The sequence below is a fragment of the Carex rostrata genome, chromosome 16 (assembly GCF_964058835.1).
Source record: "Carex rostrata chromosome 16, lpCarRost1.2, whole genome shotgun sequence".
NCBI lineage: Eukaryota > Viridiplantae > Streptophyta > Magnoliopsida > Poales > Cyperaceae > Carex > Carex rostrata.
Window position 1 is genome coordinate 9262064 of NC_135933.1, and position 14156 is coordinate 9276219.

The 14156-nt window shown below is 31.6% G+C and overlaps 1 protein-coding gene across 1 annotated transcript; it reads right to left on the minus strand.

Annotated features, from left to right (window-relative positions):
* Positions 1-1618: 1618 nt before the first annotated feature.
* On the minus strand, positions 1619-3629 carry LOC144567606 (uncharacterized). The gene is made up of 2 exons (XM_078317778.1): positions 2583-3629; positions 1619-2136 (listed from the first exon to the last, which is right to left on the minus strand). Exons 1-2 carry the CDS (start codon positions 3492-3494, stop codon positions 2131-2133), a joined length of 918 nt encoding a protein of 305 aa, XP_078173904.1. The 5' UTR covers positions 3495-3629; the 3' UTR covers positions 1619-2130.
* Positions 3630-14156: the final 10527 nt, after the last annotated feature.

Genomic DNA, 14156 nt, shown 5'->3' on the forward strand with positions numbered 1-14156 from the left:
TTTATAATCAACAGTTGGAAAAGAAAAAAGAATATAAATTCAGTTATAAGATTTAATTAAGGAACATGAAATTTGGGTTTATGCATTGATGATTTTACTTATAAATTTATAATTGCTAAAGAATATAAAATTTCGTTGCAATAAGATAAATAAAATTTTAACAAGGAACTGCAATTGCAATTTTTTTTTGAAATTTTCTCTATATTATCTTGCGTTTGGTGCAAGAAAAAAAAAATTAAAATCTCTACATTATTCTATAAATAATGTCAACTATTAAAATAAATGAAAACCTAATCATGCATTTAAGTCAAAATTTTATAACCATCAATAACATTAAACTTCTTTTTTGTCTTCCTCTTATGCATGATATATCGGTTGAAACGTGTTGAAGTGAGTTATTTAATTTTTTAATAAATAGTTCAAGCCACAAGTTTAAGTCAAAATTAGATTCCGTTATAAATTAGCCTATCTCGATTGCAGTATGAATCCAGTTTCAGTTAGAAATTCTCACTCGATTCATTTGTCTACAGACTACAATTTAAATCTTAAAATGGACAAAGACTTAGCATCTAAAATTTTCAATTTTAAACACAAATAGTTCTTTTCTGTGAGCAGACAACTCAAATATTATTCATTCTATTGGAATATTATATTATGTAATACGAAATTCGTGAAAAATTCTTATGAAATGAACAGTAGACAAATAAAGTTAATATTTTAGTTGATTGTTAAGAGCATCTTCATTAGTACAATAAAAAAAATAGAAACAACTGTCAAATACTAAATACAGTTAAAATTAATATTAATTTCTAAATCTCAATACTCGTGCAATGGCTACTTCAACAATTATTACTACACAAGATAAAACAAAAACTAAAAGAAATAATTACAAATTGATTTCCCTAAGAATAATTTTAAATTAAAAATTACGTTACATTAAAATAGAAAGTGCCATAATGTTTCTATTTCAATATTAAAATAAGGCAAAGGCTTCTATGGACATAAGGACCTATTTGTAAAATGAACATATTTTTATTTTCAAAGTTCAAACAGTCGATCCGAACCGTTCATCTTGTTCTCCATATTAATATGTGCTTGGAGACCAAATTTTACATTTTTCTGAATTTTTTTACTATTTATTAAGATGGGTACAAAAAATATCAAATTCAGACTATTGAATTTTGTACCCATCTTAATAAATAGTAAAAAAATTCAGAAAAATGTAAGCTTTGGTCTCCAAGCACATATTAATATGGAGAACAAAATGAACGGTTCGGATCGACTGTTTGAACTTTGAAAATAAAAATATGTTCATTTTACAAATAGATCCTTATGTCCATAGATGCATCACTCTTAAAATAAAAGTTGTCATAATGCTCTTAGAAATAAAAAGAAAAATATCACTGGTTTTATAAGGAGAATGTGGAGATTTTATTCAATGATAAATTGGAGAAAGATACATTCATGGACTGCGTCTGAGTTTGTGGTGGAATCTGAATTCGGAATAAACGTGTGGTATTCATTTAATTCTGATTTTTTAGGATGGTAAGAAAAAAAATTTTGGGCAGCAATGCAGTAAAACTGTAAAAGGCCAATTCCGGACCTATTGTAACATCCATTTATTTTTCCAAATGCCACTTTTTATTGAATCAAACCATTCTACAAAAAATAAAAAAAAATTCTCCACATAACTGATAACCCCACAGTGAAATAATTTGTCCATAAAAAAAATCTATTGATAGTCATGGACAGCCAAGTGCATATTTAGTTTTCTTCTCTCAGATACTGGTATAAACTGAGGCAGCAAGTATTCCAGTATTTAGATTGTTTGGACATGCCAGCGACTAAGCATCTTGTCATCTCCATTGTGCAATTGATTGCTATAACCCCAAAATTCAAAACCTGATGCTTTCTGTAACTATCCCAGTGTAATTTTTCTTCATTAATGACAGGATTTGCCTCAGTTATAAGCAATAGGTTTGCCAATTGCTACATGTCCCTATTATTCTTGATTGTTCTTCCGAGTTATCGAGGAAAAATTTATCCAATCTCACTTTCTTTGGACTAGTAGTGATGGAGAGAGGTTGCAATGTGGGCTTGTCTGTTCACTTAGTCTTAGGTCTTAGACTTTCATTCCTAATTCATTAGAGAAAAATAAAATGTTAAACACATTTTGCCTTGTTCTGATTTGAAAAGTTAAGGTCTTGGTCCCAAAAGAAAATACTGGGAAACAGATAAAAGACTGCCAAGATAAGTGAACTATATAGATTGCATCATTTTTTTTTCTTAAATCAAACCCAAAAACAATGTATATATACAGGAAATGATGAAAACAAAGAGAAGCACCAAGTGCACAATCCATGGTAGAAGTATGGAGATCAATGCATGTGAAACAATCAGCTACTAAAATTACACAGAGTAAGATTACAGTATATGAGCAGAGTGCACTGCATCAAAATCCTAGAACCTACCAAACACTCACAATTACACAACAAGAGAAAGAAACCCCATCAAGGTAGAACTTGAGCACAGCAGTGGAGGTACAGCCAGAGGAAGAACAAAAGTCAAGAACTTGAGCTTACCTTGCTCACTGAACTGGGAAGAACTGTACTAGGTTTAAGTGGTGCTACTGTATCCTTGGTGTCATCCTGCTCGAATTTGGCAGCAGTAAGAGGATGCGGGAGAGGCAGAGGCTTGTCGACATCGCGATATTGAGAAGGCATCTCGTAGAATCGCATCCATTTCTCACGCTCCCTGCCTCCCCCGGCCCCAGCCACAACAAGTGGTCCTTTGGGTTTCACCCTCTCCCTCTCCCTCTCCCTCTCCCTCTCCCTGAGATCCAGCTCCTGTTCTTCGCTCCCCATCTTCTCCTTTTCCTTCACCTTCACCTTCTCCTTCTCCTTCTCACCCTTGGCAACAGTAGCCACCCTCTCGATCATCTCACGGGCACGCTTGCGGGCAGCAGCGGCCTCCTTGGCCTTGCGATCGGCATCGGCGCGGGCAGAGGCAGCAGCACGGGTCATAGAGTGTGCCGAAAGGCGGGCAGCGCAGAGGAGGGATTGGGCAGCGGAGAGGTCTAAGGAACGGCGCCGGGAGGAAAGTAAAGCATCAGCCGTAGCAGCAGCGGCAGAGGAGGAGCAGGAGGGGCAGAGGAAGAAGTCGGAGGAGGCGGAGGAGGAGGAAGGTGGCAAGCAGGACGCGTGGCAGACATTGGGGCAGTTGGAGCAATGGATTATATTGTTAGTACAAGAGGGAGGAGAAGAAGAAATTGAGTCTCGATCGGAGGAAGAAATTTCTTTAGAATCGATGAGGAGGAGATCATGGCAGAGAGAGCAAAACAACGAAGGGTGGTATTTGAGCACACACGCGGTGCACAGCCGGACGAACACACTCCGGTGTTTGACATGGTGGAGCGGCCAAGCGTCGCGTGTCCGACACCCCTCACCGGTGCACCCCGTCGTCCCCGACGCCGTCCGGACTCCCTGCGCAGCCATTTGACCTTCGCCTCTTACCGATATTTACTCGATTGGTCAATTAGGGTTCGGCGATAACACCCACCTCCTTTTTAGGGTTAGGGTTTCAAACGGCTCCCTCACCTTCGCTAGTCGATTAGGGTTTTGATTCTCAAAGGATTTTCCATCCCAATCAATTCCCGACACATCGGTCGATTGGTCCGCTTTGGTTTGCTTTGATTTGGTTCGGTCCGGTCGGGGGACTCGGGCCGGCGAAAATGGATCAAGAAAGCCTTACCGGTTTCCACTGACATGGATCCGGATTATGGGTACAATAAACGGACGGATCCGAAATATTTCCATTGTTATGTTTTTGTTGAATTTCTGCTCCTGTAATTAATATTTGACCATTTTGTTGTTTTTCCCTTCTGAATTTAAAAGTTATGGTTGAACTGCTTAATTTGACTTTTTATTAGAAGTTTATAGCCAAATCAACCATAAGAATCAAATTCGTAATTACAATTTTAAAAAACTGTTTTAAGTGAAAGCATCTGTAAAATTGAAAAGAAAAAAAATGTTCGAGTAATAAGAGACATGGGTCCAATTATTAACAAATAAAAAAATGATGGACGGTAGATATTTGTTGGGATATAATAAAAAATAAATAAAACAAAATAACAAATAGAAAGCATGTGTCCAATTAAAAACAAAAGGACATATGAAAATAAATTATTATTCTAGAAACAAATATATATTTTAGAGGGAGAAAAAAGTAGTGTGCGTATCGTACGTGTAAAAACTGATGCCGTTCCAGAATAATGTGAAAAAAATTAACCTAATAAATATAAATATCTAGATACAAGAATTTTCTTGGCTGATCTTCAAAAGCATCGTTCTCATTCATCTCATTATCACAAGAATAAGTGACCTAGATTCTGAGTTGGAAGTAGTAAAGTTCAGAGGTGTAGATAAAATGAGAATTTTTTTCTCTATTCCTTCTTTCAATATTTGTCTTCTACTAATTTGATCAATAAAAAAAATTGAACATCTTGTTATCTTCTTCTCTTCTATTTTCTTTCCAATTTGCTTTTTTTTTTCTAACTCCAACTCCAACTCCAAGTGGACTTTTGAGTGAAGCATAAAGTCAAGAAAGGAGCTTCCACTCGTGCCAACTGATACTGACAATGACAAGTTAGTCTCAAGTATCCCTGCTTCTAATAATTGAAATATGGTTTTCTGTGACAAATACCTATAAATTGATGGTGTGGTAGTGGAATTCATATCATCTGATGATCTCAAATATCTCAAAATTTTAGTGGATTTGTGAAAAATCCTGACCGTACGAATTTTTATTCTACACATTTTAAAGCAACACAACAGTTAGTACCGTTCCATGATTTCTGAATAAGCTCTGAATTAGATATCATCCGGTTTTTGATAAATCCGAAAATTTTATTTTTACCATAATAAAAAGATAAACTAAAATATCCTGATTATAAGATATTTTTTAAAATAGGCTGCCAAACTAATCTCTGACTTCAAAAATGGAGGGCTGCCAAATGCCCTAGCAGACCCGTCACAACAAAATTAAACCTCAAAGTTGAGTAGATCCCTTTCATTTATAATAATTGTTTAATAATTTTTAAAAATAGAAAGAATGCAATAATTTTTATATTTATTAGAAGTGACTTTTGAACTGAGATCAATGATTCAAAATTTCAAATACAAAGTATTTTTATTTTTTTTAGTAACACACCAAGTAATTGTTTAATTTCTTTTAGAACTAAGAAAAATTTTGCATGAAAAATATTTCGAATTACTTCTAGTACATCTAAATAAATTATTAATTATTCTTTATAATACTGAAAATTATTAAACAATTATTATAAATCAAAAAAATCTTAGATCAAAGTTTGAGGTTTCATTTTGTTTAGACAGGGTCCTAGGACATTTGGCGGTCTCTCATTTTTGAAGCTGTAGATTGGCTTGGCAGTCTGGGTGATTTTGAAAATCTCTCAAAATTATAGTTTTTTAGTATAAATAAAAATTTCGGTAGATAAATTGAAATTTTCAATTATTTCAGACAATATGGATCGTGATAATGGCGAGGTAACATGATCAGCTCTCTTGTTTTCCGCCGAATAAACTTTAATTCTTTTAATTAGTTTATTATTTTTTTAAATATTTTTTTATTATTAAGACTTGTGAGTATTGATATGTACTAGTATGCAGTATTATCTGTACTGATATAAACTGCTATATATATTGACTTATACAGAGTAATAAAATGTGATCTACGTGTATTTGTTGTAAAAATAATAGAGTTAGGCTGGGGTGCTATGGATAGCATAGTGGCCTCTATGCTACGGCTCAATATTCGAGTTTTCAAAATTCAAACGGTCGATCCGAACCGTTCATCTTATTCTCCATATTAATATCTGCTTGGAGACCAAATTTTACATTTTTCTGAATTTTTTTACTATTTATTAAGTATTTTACAAAATTGTTGATCCAACGGTGGCTGCACAAAACAGTAAAACCGTTGGATTAGCGATTTTCAAAGTGGCTTAATAAATAGTAAAAAAATTCAGAAAATTATAAAATTTGGTCTCCAAGCAGATATTAATATGGAGAATAAGATGAACGGTTCGGATCGACCGTTTGGATTTTGAAAACTCGAATATTGAGCCGTAGCATAGAGGCCACTATGCTATCCATAGCACCCCAGCCTAACTCAAAATAATAATATTAGATGATTTTGCTCGTCACAGATAATCCAGATTCTCATTTTGATATTTCAAACAAAACTGACTCGGTCAAGTTTTAATTGTGTGGATAACTGATGCATGTAATTGTTGAAACTCTTCATTTTTCTCAAGTTGACGACGAACAAAGGAATAGTAGATATATATTCTAGAAGAGGTTTGACTGAGACTGAGAGATCAGAGATCCAATAATTGTACTGGTACGTGAGAACATGACTTTCAAAATTTGACTATTTGACTGGCTAGTTGGTCACCAATGTAAAATTATCTCCATAAAGTTGAATTTTATTACTACGATGACTATGAAATTATATCTTCTCCCTCAGATTCAGTCATTTAGATATTAAAAATTAGAGGTGGGAACTTTTCTTCGCTCAAATTTGAAAATTGATTTTGATTTCTTTCTTCGCTCTACTCCTTGCTCCCTTTTTCATTTGTAAATGTGTACTTTTCTTTCAATTTACTACATAGACAAACTTGTAAAATCTGACATCATTAGTGTATGATCAATAATTTGAAAGCTTGGTATCATTCTCAAAAAAATTAAGGGTCAAATTTGTAATTCTCCTTTGATGCATTATAAAGTATAGTGTTGTGACCTAAATTGTGTAACTACCTTGAAAAAAATAAAATGAGTAATACATATAGAGAGGAACAATTATCATCTAGTTCTACCCTTTTGTGGTATCAAATCTTGATTATGATAGAAGCTATTTGTCAACTATACATTAATTATATACTCTTTTACAACTTTTTAATTCAAAAATGGATGGAAAATTAGAATGCGGCAGGAGTGAAGCTAGAATTTTTTTATGAGAATTAAAAATATAAAATGTGCAATATATGGTTGATGAAATTTGAACTCAAATTTTCACAATGACGAAATGAAATTCTAATCACCAATAATATTTTTGCAAGCACTTTTGTAATTGAGAGTGATGCTTGACTTCACCAAAGCACACTTCGGAAACAAAAAAATAGAAAGCAAAACCCTAGATATTGGGTCGCTTCCGCCCCACCTATCCCTCTTGTCGCCCCTCTCGATCTCAACACCACAATCTCTCCTTATCTCGCCTATTTTCTCCTCGACAATGCAACACTAGATTGGAGCAGAGAGGGAGGTGAAGGGAAGGGGAGCGAGTAGGGTGAGCTGAGGAGAGGATAGAGAGAGACATGCAATGTGGAGATACAAAGAGAAGAGGGTGCAAGCAACTTTCCTCTTGATATGACTCAACTTCAGTCGTCGATCAGCTAGTGCGGTAATAATGTAAAGACAAGGCTTTTGTTCGGCGATGATTTTTTTGCAAGTTTCCTCGTCTCGACGGTGTTGCGGCTAATATGTTTCGTGAATGAGATCTAGATAGCGATGTAGTCGATCACCCAGTGCAAGAATAGGTTGTCTGAAGAGTAGAGAGAATAAAGCAAATAAGGAGAGTAAATTTGTAAAAATAGGAGAATAAAGTGATTTATTTTTAGGGTTTAAGAGAAATTGAAGAGAATAAGGTGATAGATCTAAAAAAGAAAAATATTAGAATATATAGAAGTGATAAATTAATGTGTTGTAAATTTTTTTTTAGTTATTAATTTAATTATTAGTAAACATTTAAGTCAGTAATTTTAAAAGAAAAATTTCTAATCGTTAAGTTAATATACATTTACTATTTTATGAGAATCATTTAAAAACTTATAAAAAAATAGTTAATTATTTTTTTAATATACATAGTTAAAAGTTCTAAAATCATTGTGGATCTACCCTTAAATGAATGCAGGGACTTAAATAAAAATTCAACACCCAACGAAATGCCACCTTGTAATATAACCTTCATTTATAAAGAATATTAATTTCAACACCAGTTCCGAAGGAAATGCCACCTTGTACATCTAATTCCCCCTTCAATGTAGCTCAGATAGGGGTGTCAATGGGTACGATACGGGGAGGGTGGAACCATTTTCATACCCATACCCACTAAGAATTGACCTTATCCATACCCTACCCATACCCGTTAAGAATTTGTCTTACCCTACCCTACCCATACCCGTTATGATTAACGGGTAACAAAACGGTAGTGGGCGAATAACGAAAATACCAATATAATGGTTCGGATAGCATATGGTCAATTTTGTCATTTGTTACATTCTTTCTTCTAACATTTCATTCCATCTCATTCAATTATTAAATATATATATTCATAGTATAACCTTGAAAAAGCTGACATGTAATGCAAAATTCAGACACTAACACCTGAGCTGACATTAATGGATTACTTATTTATATCAAACAATACATTATTGTCAGAAAATAAGGTGAGGATATATTTTCTTTGAAACATGGAATATTTCCATTTGTAGAATTGAGAAAAAGACAATAACGATGAATATATAAGAAAGAAAACAAGAAAATGAATTCGTTGATATATATGTTTCTAGCGTTGATACAGGCATACAACAATATGAAAAGAAGAAAAATAAATAAATTGGATATAATATTGATATATTTATATATAATATATTTCATATAATTACCCATTACCCAACGGGTACGAAATAACTTTTACCCGTACCCATACCCGTTTATCTAACGAAAAAAAATCTTTACCCATACCCATATCCAATAAACTAACGAAAAAAAAATCTTACCCATACCCGTCTTATCGAATACGATACGGGTAGGGTAAATGGGTAAACGGGTGTCATTGACACCCCTAAGCTCAGAGTTATCTCATTTTTCAACTCCCTACTTGTCAAAGTCAACACTATTGAGTCATACCAAATAATTTTCTCCTCTCTAGGTCACATCATAAATAATTTTATAACACATGTAATCTCGGATTTTTTTTATAAACCATAATAAAAAAAATTTTGACCAAACCAACATGATTATTTTATTTTTTTTTACAAAAACTATAAGAACTGAAATGACATTTTGGTCCCGGACTTTTTTTTGGGACTGAAATGGCATTTCGGTCCCTAGTGATTTCACTTTTTTTTTTCAGACCTGCAACCACAGAAAATCCTAAACTGAGGGTTTCTGGCCGAAACTTGGGACCGAAATGACATTTTAGTTCTTATAATTTTTGTAAAAAAGAAAATAATCATGTTGGTTTGATAAAAATCTTTTTTTTTTAATTATGGTTTATAAAAAAAAAAAAAATATGTAATCTCAGTTTTTCAATTCGGATCGTGTTTATATGATATGATGTCAGATTTATATCCTGTGAGTGTTAAATGGCACACAGCAAAGACAGTTGGTAAAGAAATACATCTGCATTTAATTCTGATGAAATATTAATTAATGATGCAAGGAATTATGCATTTTCTTAGTTTTGTTTGTTTTAGATATCACACTTCAAAATTTAATGATCCAAACGAGCCACCAATATTTTTCAAAGAAAAGGAAAAAAAAAAAGAGAAAGGATCGCCGACTAGAAGTTGACCCATGAATGAATGTATGATATTTCATCTATAAATTTAAATTACTGAAAACAATCGGCGGATTTGATAAATAAAAAAGAGAAATGATAACTGCTTCTTATTATCCTTATTTGTCATCTGCATATAAAATATATTTGAAAATTATTTATATTTAATAGTAAAAGTATTTATACCTTTTATTATTACAAGAATAAAAATTCTGAAAGTTATAGTTTTACTTATTTGATCATTTTTTTTGACTAAAATGTTCTTATAACCATTCTCAAAAGGAAAAAAAAATGAATATATTACATAGTATGTGTAATGACTTCAAATTGAATGATTCATAACATTATAAAATATTTAGGATGTGTAAAACGTGAAATTAAATACAAATTTATGTATAATGACTTACAAATTCAGATATGAATGATTGATATGTTGAGTATAAAAATATCTAGAATGAAAAACATGAAACTAAAAATATTTGTTAATAAAAAAGAAATCAAATTAACTTGGTCCAACGCAATTGCCAGTAAATTTTTTTTTTTTTTTCAAATCTTGAAAAGATGTAATCTGAAAGGTGCTTTTAAATTGATTGGAGAACTCGGTTGGTTCACAAAAGATAACAAAAGAACAAAAAACAAGCCAACGGATTTGATTTGGATGAGTGTACATCTATCACATTTAGTAGACAAAATCGAGATTCTTTTTTTTTTAATTTGTAGTCGACAAAGATATTTTATGTTATTCTTTTTCATTAAGTGTTCATATTTATAACTGAAATAATGAATTTGTCGAAAATTATTATCTGACCAAGCAACAAAGGATGATGTCCTATATGTGAGGGGTTCACAAATTCGAAATTCAAGAATTGGATAGAACTCTTTATTAATATTAAAATTTGAAAGGTTATAGGCCTCTACTTTTTTTTTCTTTTTTTAAAAGAAAAAAATTCATATATACCATAAGTTTCATATTTACCCTTTTAAATTTTAAAAACTCTCAAATTTACTCAATTTATTGCCTTCTTTATTATGAATTGTTAAATTTAAAAAGTTTTTATTTTATCTTTTATTAAAAAATAAAATAGGTAGTATGTGTAAGAAAAATCTCTAGTCTTCAATTTAGTTGATTCCGGATAAAAATTCTTTATGAATATTAAAATTTGACAAGTTATAGGCCTCTATCTTTCTTTTTAAAAAAATTATATGGAACATAAATTTCATATTTACCCTTCTAAATTTCAAAAACTCTTAATCTTCATTTATTGCCTTCTCTATTAAGACTTATTAAATTTAAAAAGTTTTCATTTTACTCTTTATTAAAAAAAATTAAAATATGTAGTCTGTGTAAGGAAAATATTCAGTTTTTGATTTGGTCGGTTTCCAATAACAAATAATTTATTTACCTACTCGTGACTCATACACTGACATTTAGACATACACTTATATACCTCTCACAAATAAAAGAAATAAACCATTTGCTCCACAATCCACCAATTAGAAAATCAAACATTTCTTCTAAATATGTTAAAGTATTTTTCATTTCATTAATAAAAGATAATATGAGTGTTTTATAAACTTAAAATGATTTTTCTTTAAAAATAATTAATTGAGTAAATTTTTCAGTTTGTCAGTTTGTGAAATTCAGAAGAGTACATATAATATTATGATTTTAGAGGAAGGAATACGTCATTTCGAATTTTTTGAAGGATACACATGAATTTTTTTTTGTATATATTCAAAAGTCCGTATGTAACTTACAACTCAAATCTCCTGATACAATAGAATTCCTTATCTAATATAATAAAGGAAGCGTCTAATTGTCCACAGTCTTTTGTTCATCATTTGTCCACAGCTTTGACTTGCGCGAATACTGTAAAATTACTTCTACATGGTGTATAATTATATAATATATCACATAAAATATATCAATTAATCACAAAACATCCAGCAACTATTTGAAGTGGTCCCATGATAGTTAGAAAAAGATTGCAACGAGAAAAGAAATGTACTTTCAAACTGTACTTTCGGAAATTGCAGTTATAGGAAGTTATTGGCAGTTAGAGTTAGTTATTAGCGGTTATTAGTGGTTATTGGCAGTTAGAATTAGTTATTAGTGTCTGCACTGGGTTGAATCTTGTATACTGTAAAATTGAATCTTGTATACTGTAAAATTGAATCTTGTATACTGTAAAATTGAATCTTGTATACAGTAAAATTTTCAATTGAACCTTGTATACTGTCAAATTGAATCTTGTATACTGTAAAATTTTCAAATAATACTGTAAATTTTCAATTGAATCTTGTATACTGTAAAATTTCTAAATCTAAACCATAAAATAATACCATGCATATTGTAAGATAAAATGTAAAAATGCTACATTTCAGCTTAAACTACAACCTGCAAAGAATCATGTATACTGTAAAATTTCAAAATATAAACCATAAAATAATACCATGTATACTGTAAAATTTCTAAATCTATACATCCATCCATCATCTGTTCAACAAAAATATGTTCACCACACAAAAAATCTGTTCATTGGGTTGAATCTTGTACACAGTAAAATTGAATCTTGTATACTGTAAAACTACAAAGTGAATACTGTAAAATAACCCGATTATGCTCCAGACCATTCTTCTCTGAGCAAGTTAATGTCGTTGTCAAAGGCCCTTTCGTCCCTCTCTTCCTCTTGCTCCATTGTTGACCGAGTTAGCATCGATTCTTCATTGATTCTTCATATTCGATCTTGCAATGGTGTTTTAGAGGCAGAAGTAAAGGTCGATGTGATGATTTGATGATCGGAAGAGAGATTTCGGAAAGAGCAGAAAGTATGTTTCTGTCGAGATCAGATCTAGATGAAAAATAAACTGGGCAAAAGCTAGTGTGTAAACGGGGCAAGATTAGATCTGAATCCATAAGAATGGTGAGAGAGATTAGAGAGAAAAGAGTCAGCGGAGAGATCGAAAATTTGTAAAAAGGAATTGTTGGTAAAGAATGAAGGTTTGTTTAAGGAAATCGTTAGAAGAATGTGGGAACCGACAGTTAGAACGAAAGTTGGATAAGATTGTGGACAGATGGTGGACAAAACCCAGTGGACAGAAACATTTTCTCTTAAAATATTTTCTGACTAATGTTATTCTCTAATTTTGAGAAACGAGATATAATATTTGATTTCCGTTAACAAAGAAATCAAGTTTATAGTAAGTAGATAAAACTAAAAGATTACATAAAATTACTACCTAACATACTACCTACCTTATCAACATGCAGCACAATATTTCTGACTAATACTTAAAGAAACTATTTCTTACTCAAGTTTTCAAATTAGTTTTTAAGTCTACATAATTTGCTCCAATAAAATACATTTTAGTGATTTTTTTTTTCTAATCGTCTGATAAATCAAGGCCAACCTTGACAAAGTAAATATAATCATTATATTTTTTTTGGTGACAAATTTTATAAATTAACGAAATGTTTCATGCATGTTTGGCCAACCACGTACATATATAATTCTCATCAAATATATATTGCGATATATAATTTCCTTCGTTGTAATACTACAAACACAGATAAATTAATTTTTAAGTTTTTTTTTTACGGGATGAGAAAAAGGTGATAGTGACAGTGATTTTAGTGGTTCTAGAATCCATATTCTCTGAGGTAACAAAATATATTTGTTTGGATTACCGTTGTCTGATAGAAATTCGGACTAATTCAATTGAAGGTGAAATATATGGGACTGTTTTAATAGTTTACGGATTCTAATTGGATGGTCCAGATCCAAACAAAAATATTTTATTACCTTAGGTGATACGAGTTCGTGGTTAATTAGATGGATGGGGGAGGTTTGGGAAACAGTCTTTATCCTCTAAGGTAACAAAATATTTATATTTAGATATGAACTGTTTGATTAGAATTCAAAATAATTCAGTTCGAGATGAAATGCACGTGATTTCTTTAATATTTATACGGATTTTAATCAAACAGTCTGATTCTAAATATAAATATTCTGTTAGTTGATATCAATTCTGAAAAAACACACGGGGGTGTAATATTACCATTGAGGTGCCAATTTTAATCAAGAGGAATGTTTTAATGTCACAAATATAGCCACAAATGTCACCGTCTCATTTGTATTTAAAATTTTTAAATTCAAATAGGGAATATAATCTGTTGATTTTATTCATTTTCAAAAGATGCATCCACGAAAAACTTTCTTGATTTTTACAGTTTATTTTACACTAGATCAAGTGGTAAAAAGAACGAATCTCATTAACAGCCGAAATTTTTATGGGTTTTTTTTAAGGTTGGCAAAGCCAAAAAAAAAATTATTGTTACCATATTAAAAAAAAAAAATCAAAACAATCTCGTTTTGGAGGAATTTCATCAATACTCAAGCCGCAGAGTCAATTCGCAGCTTCATTTAATGAGGACCGCGCAGCGAATTTGCAGTTTTAAACTGGAATCCGCAAATATAATCTAAGTCCCCAATTTTAATTTTACCGTGATGCAGGCATTG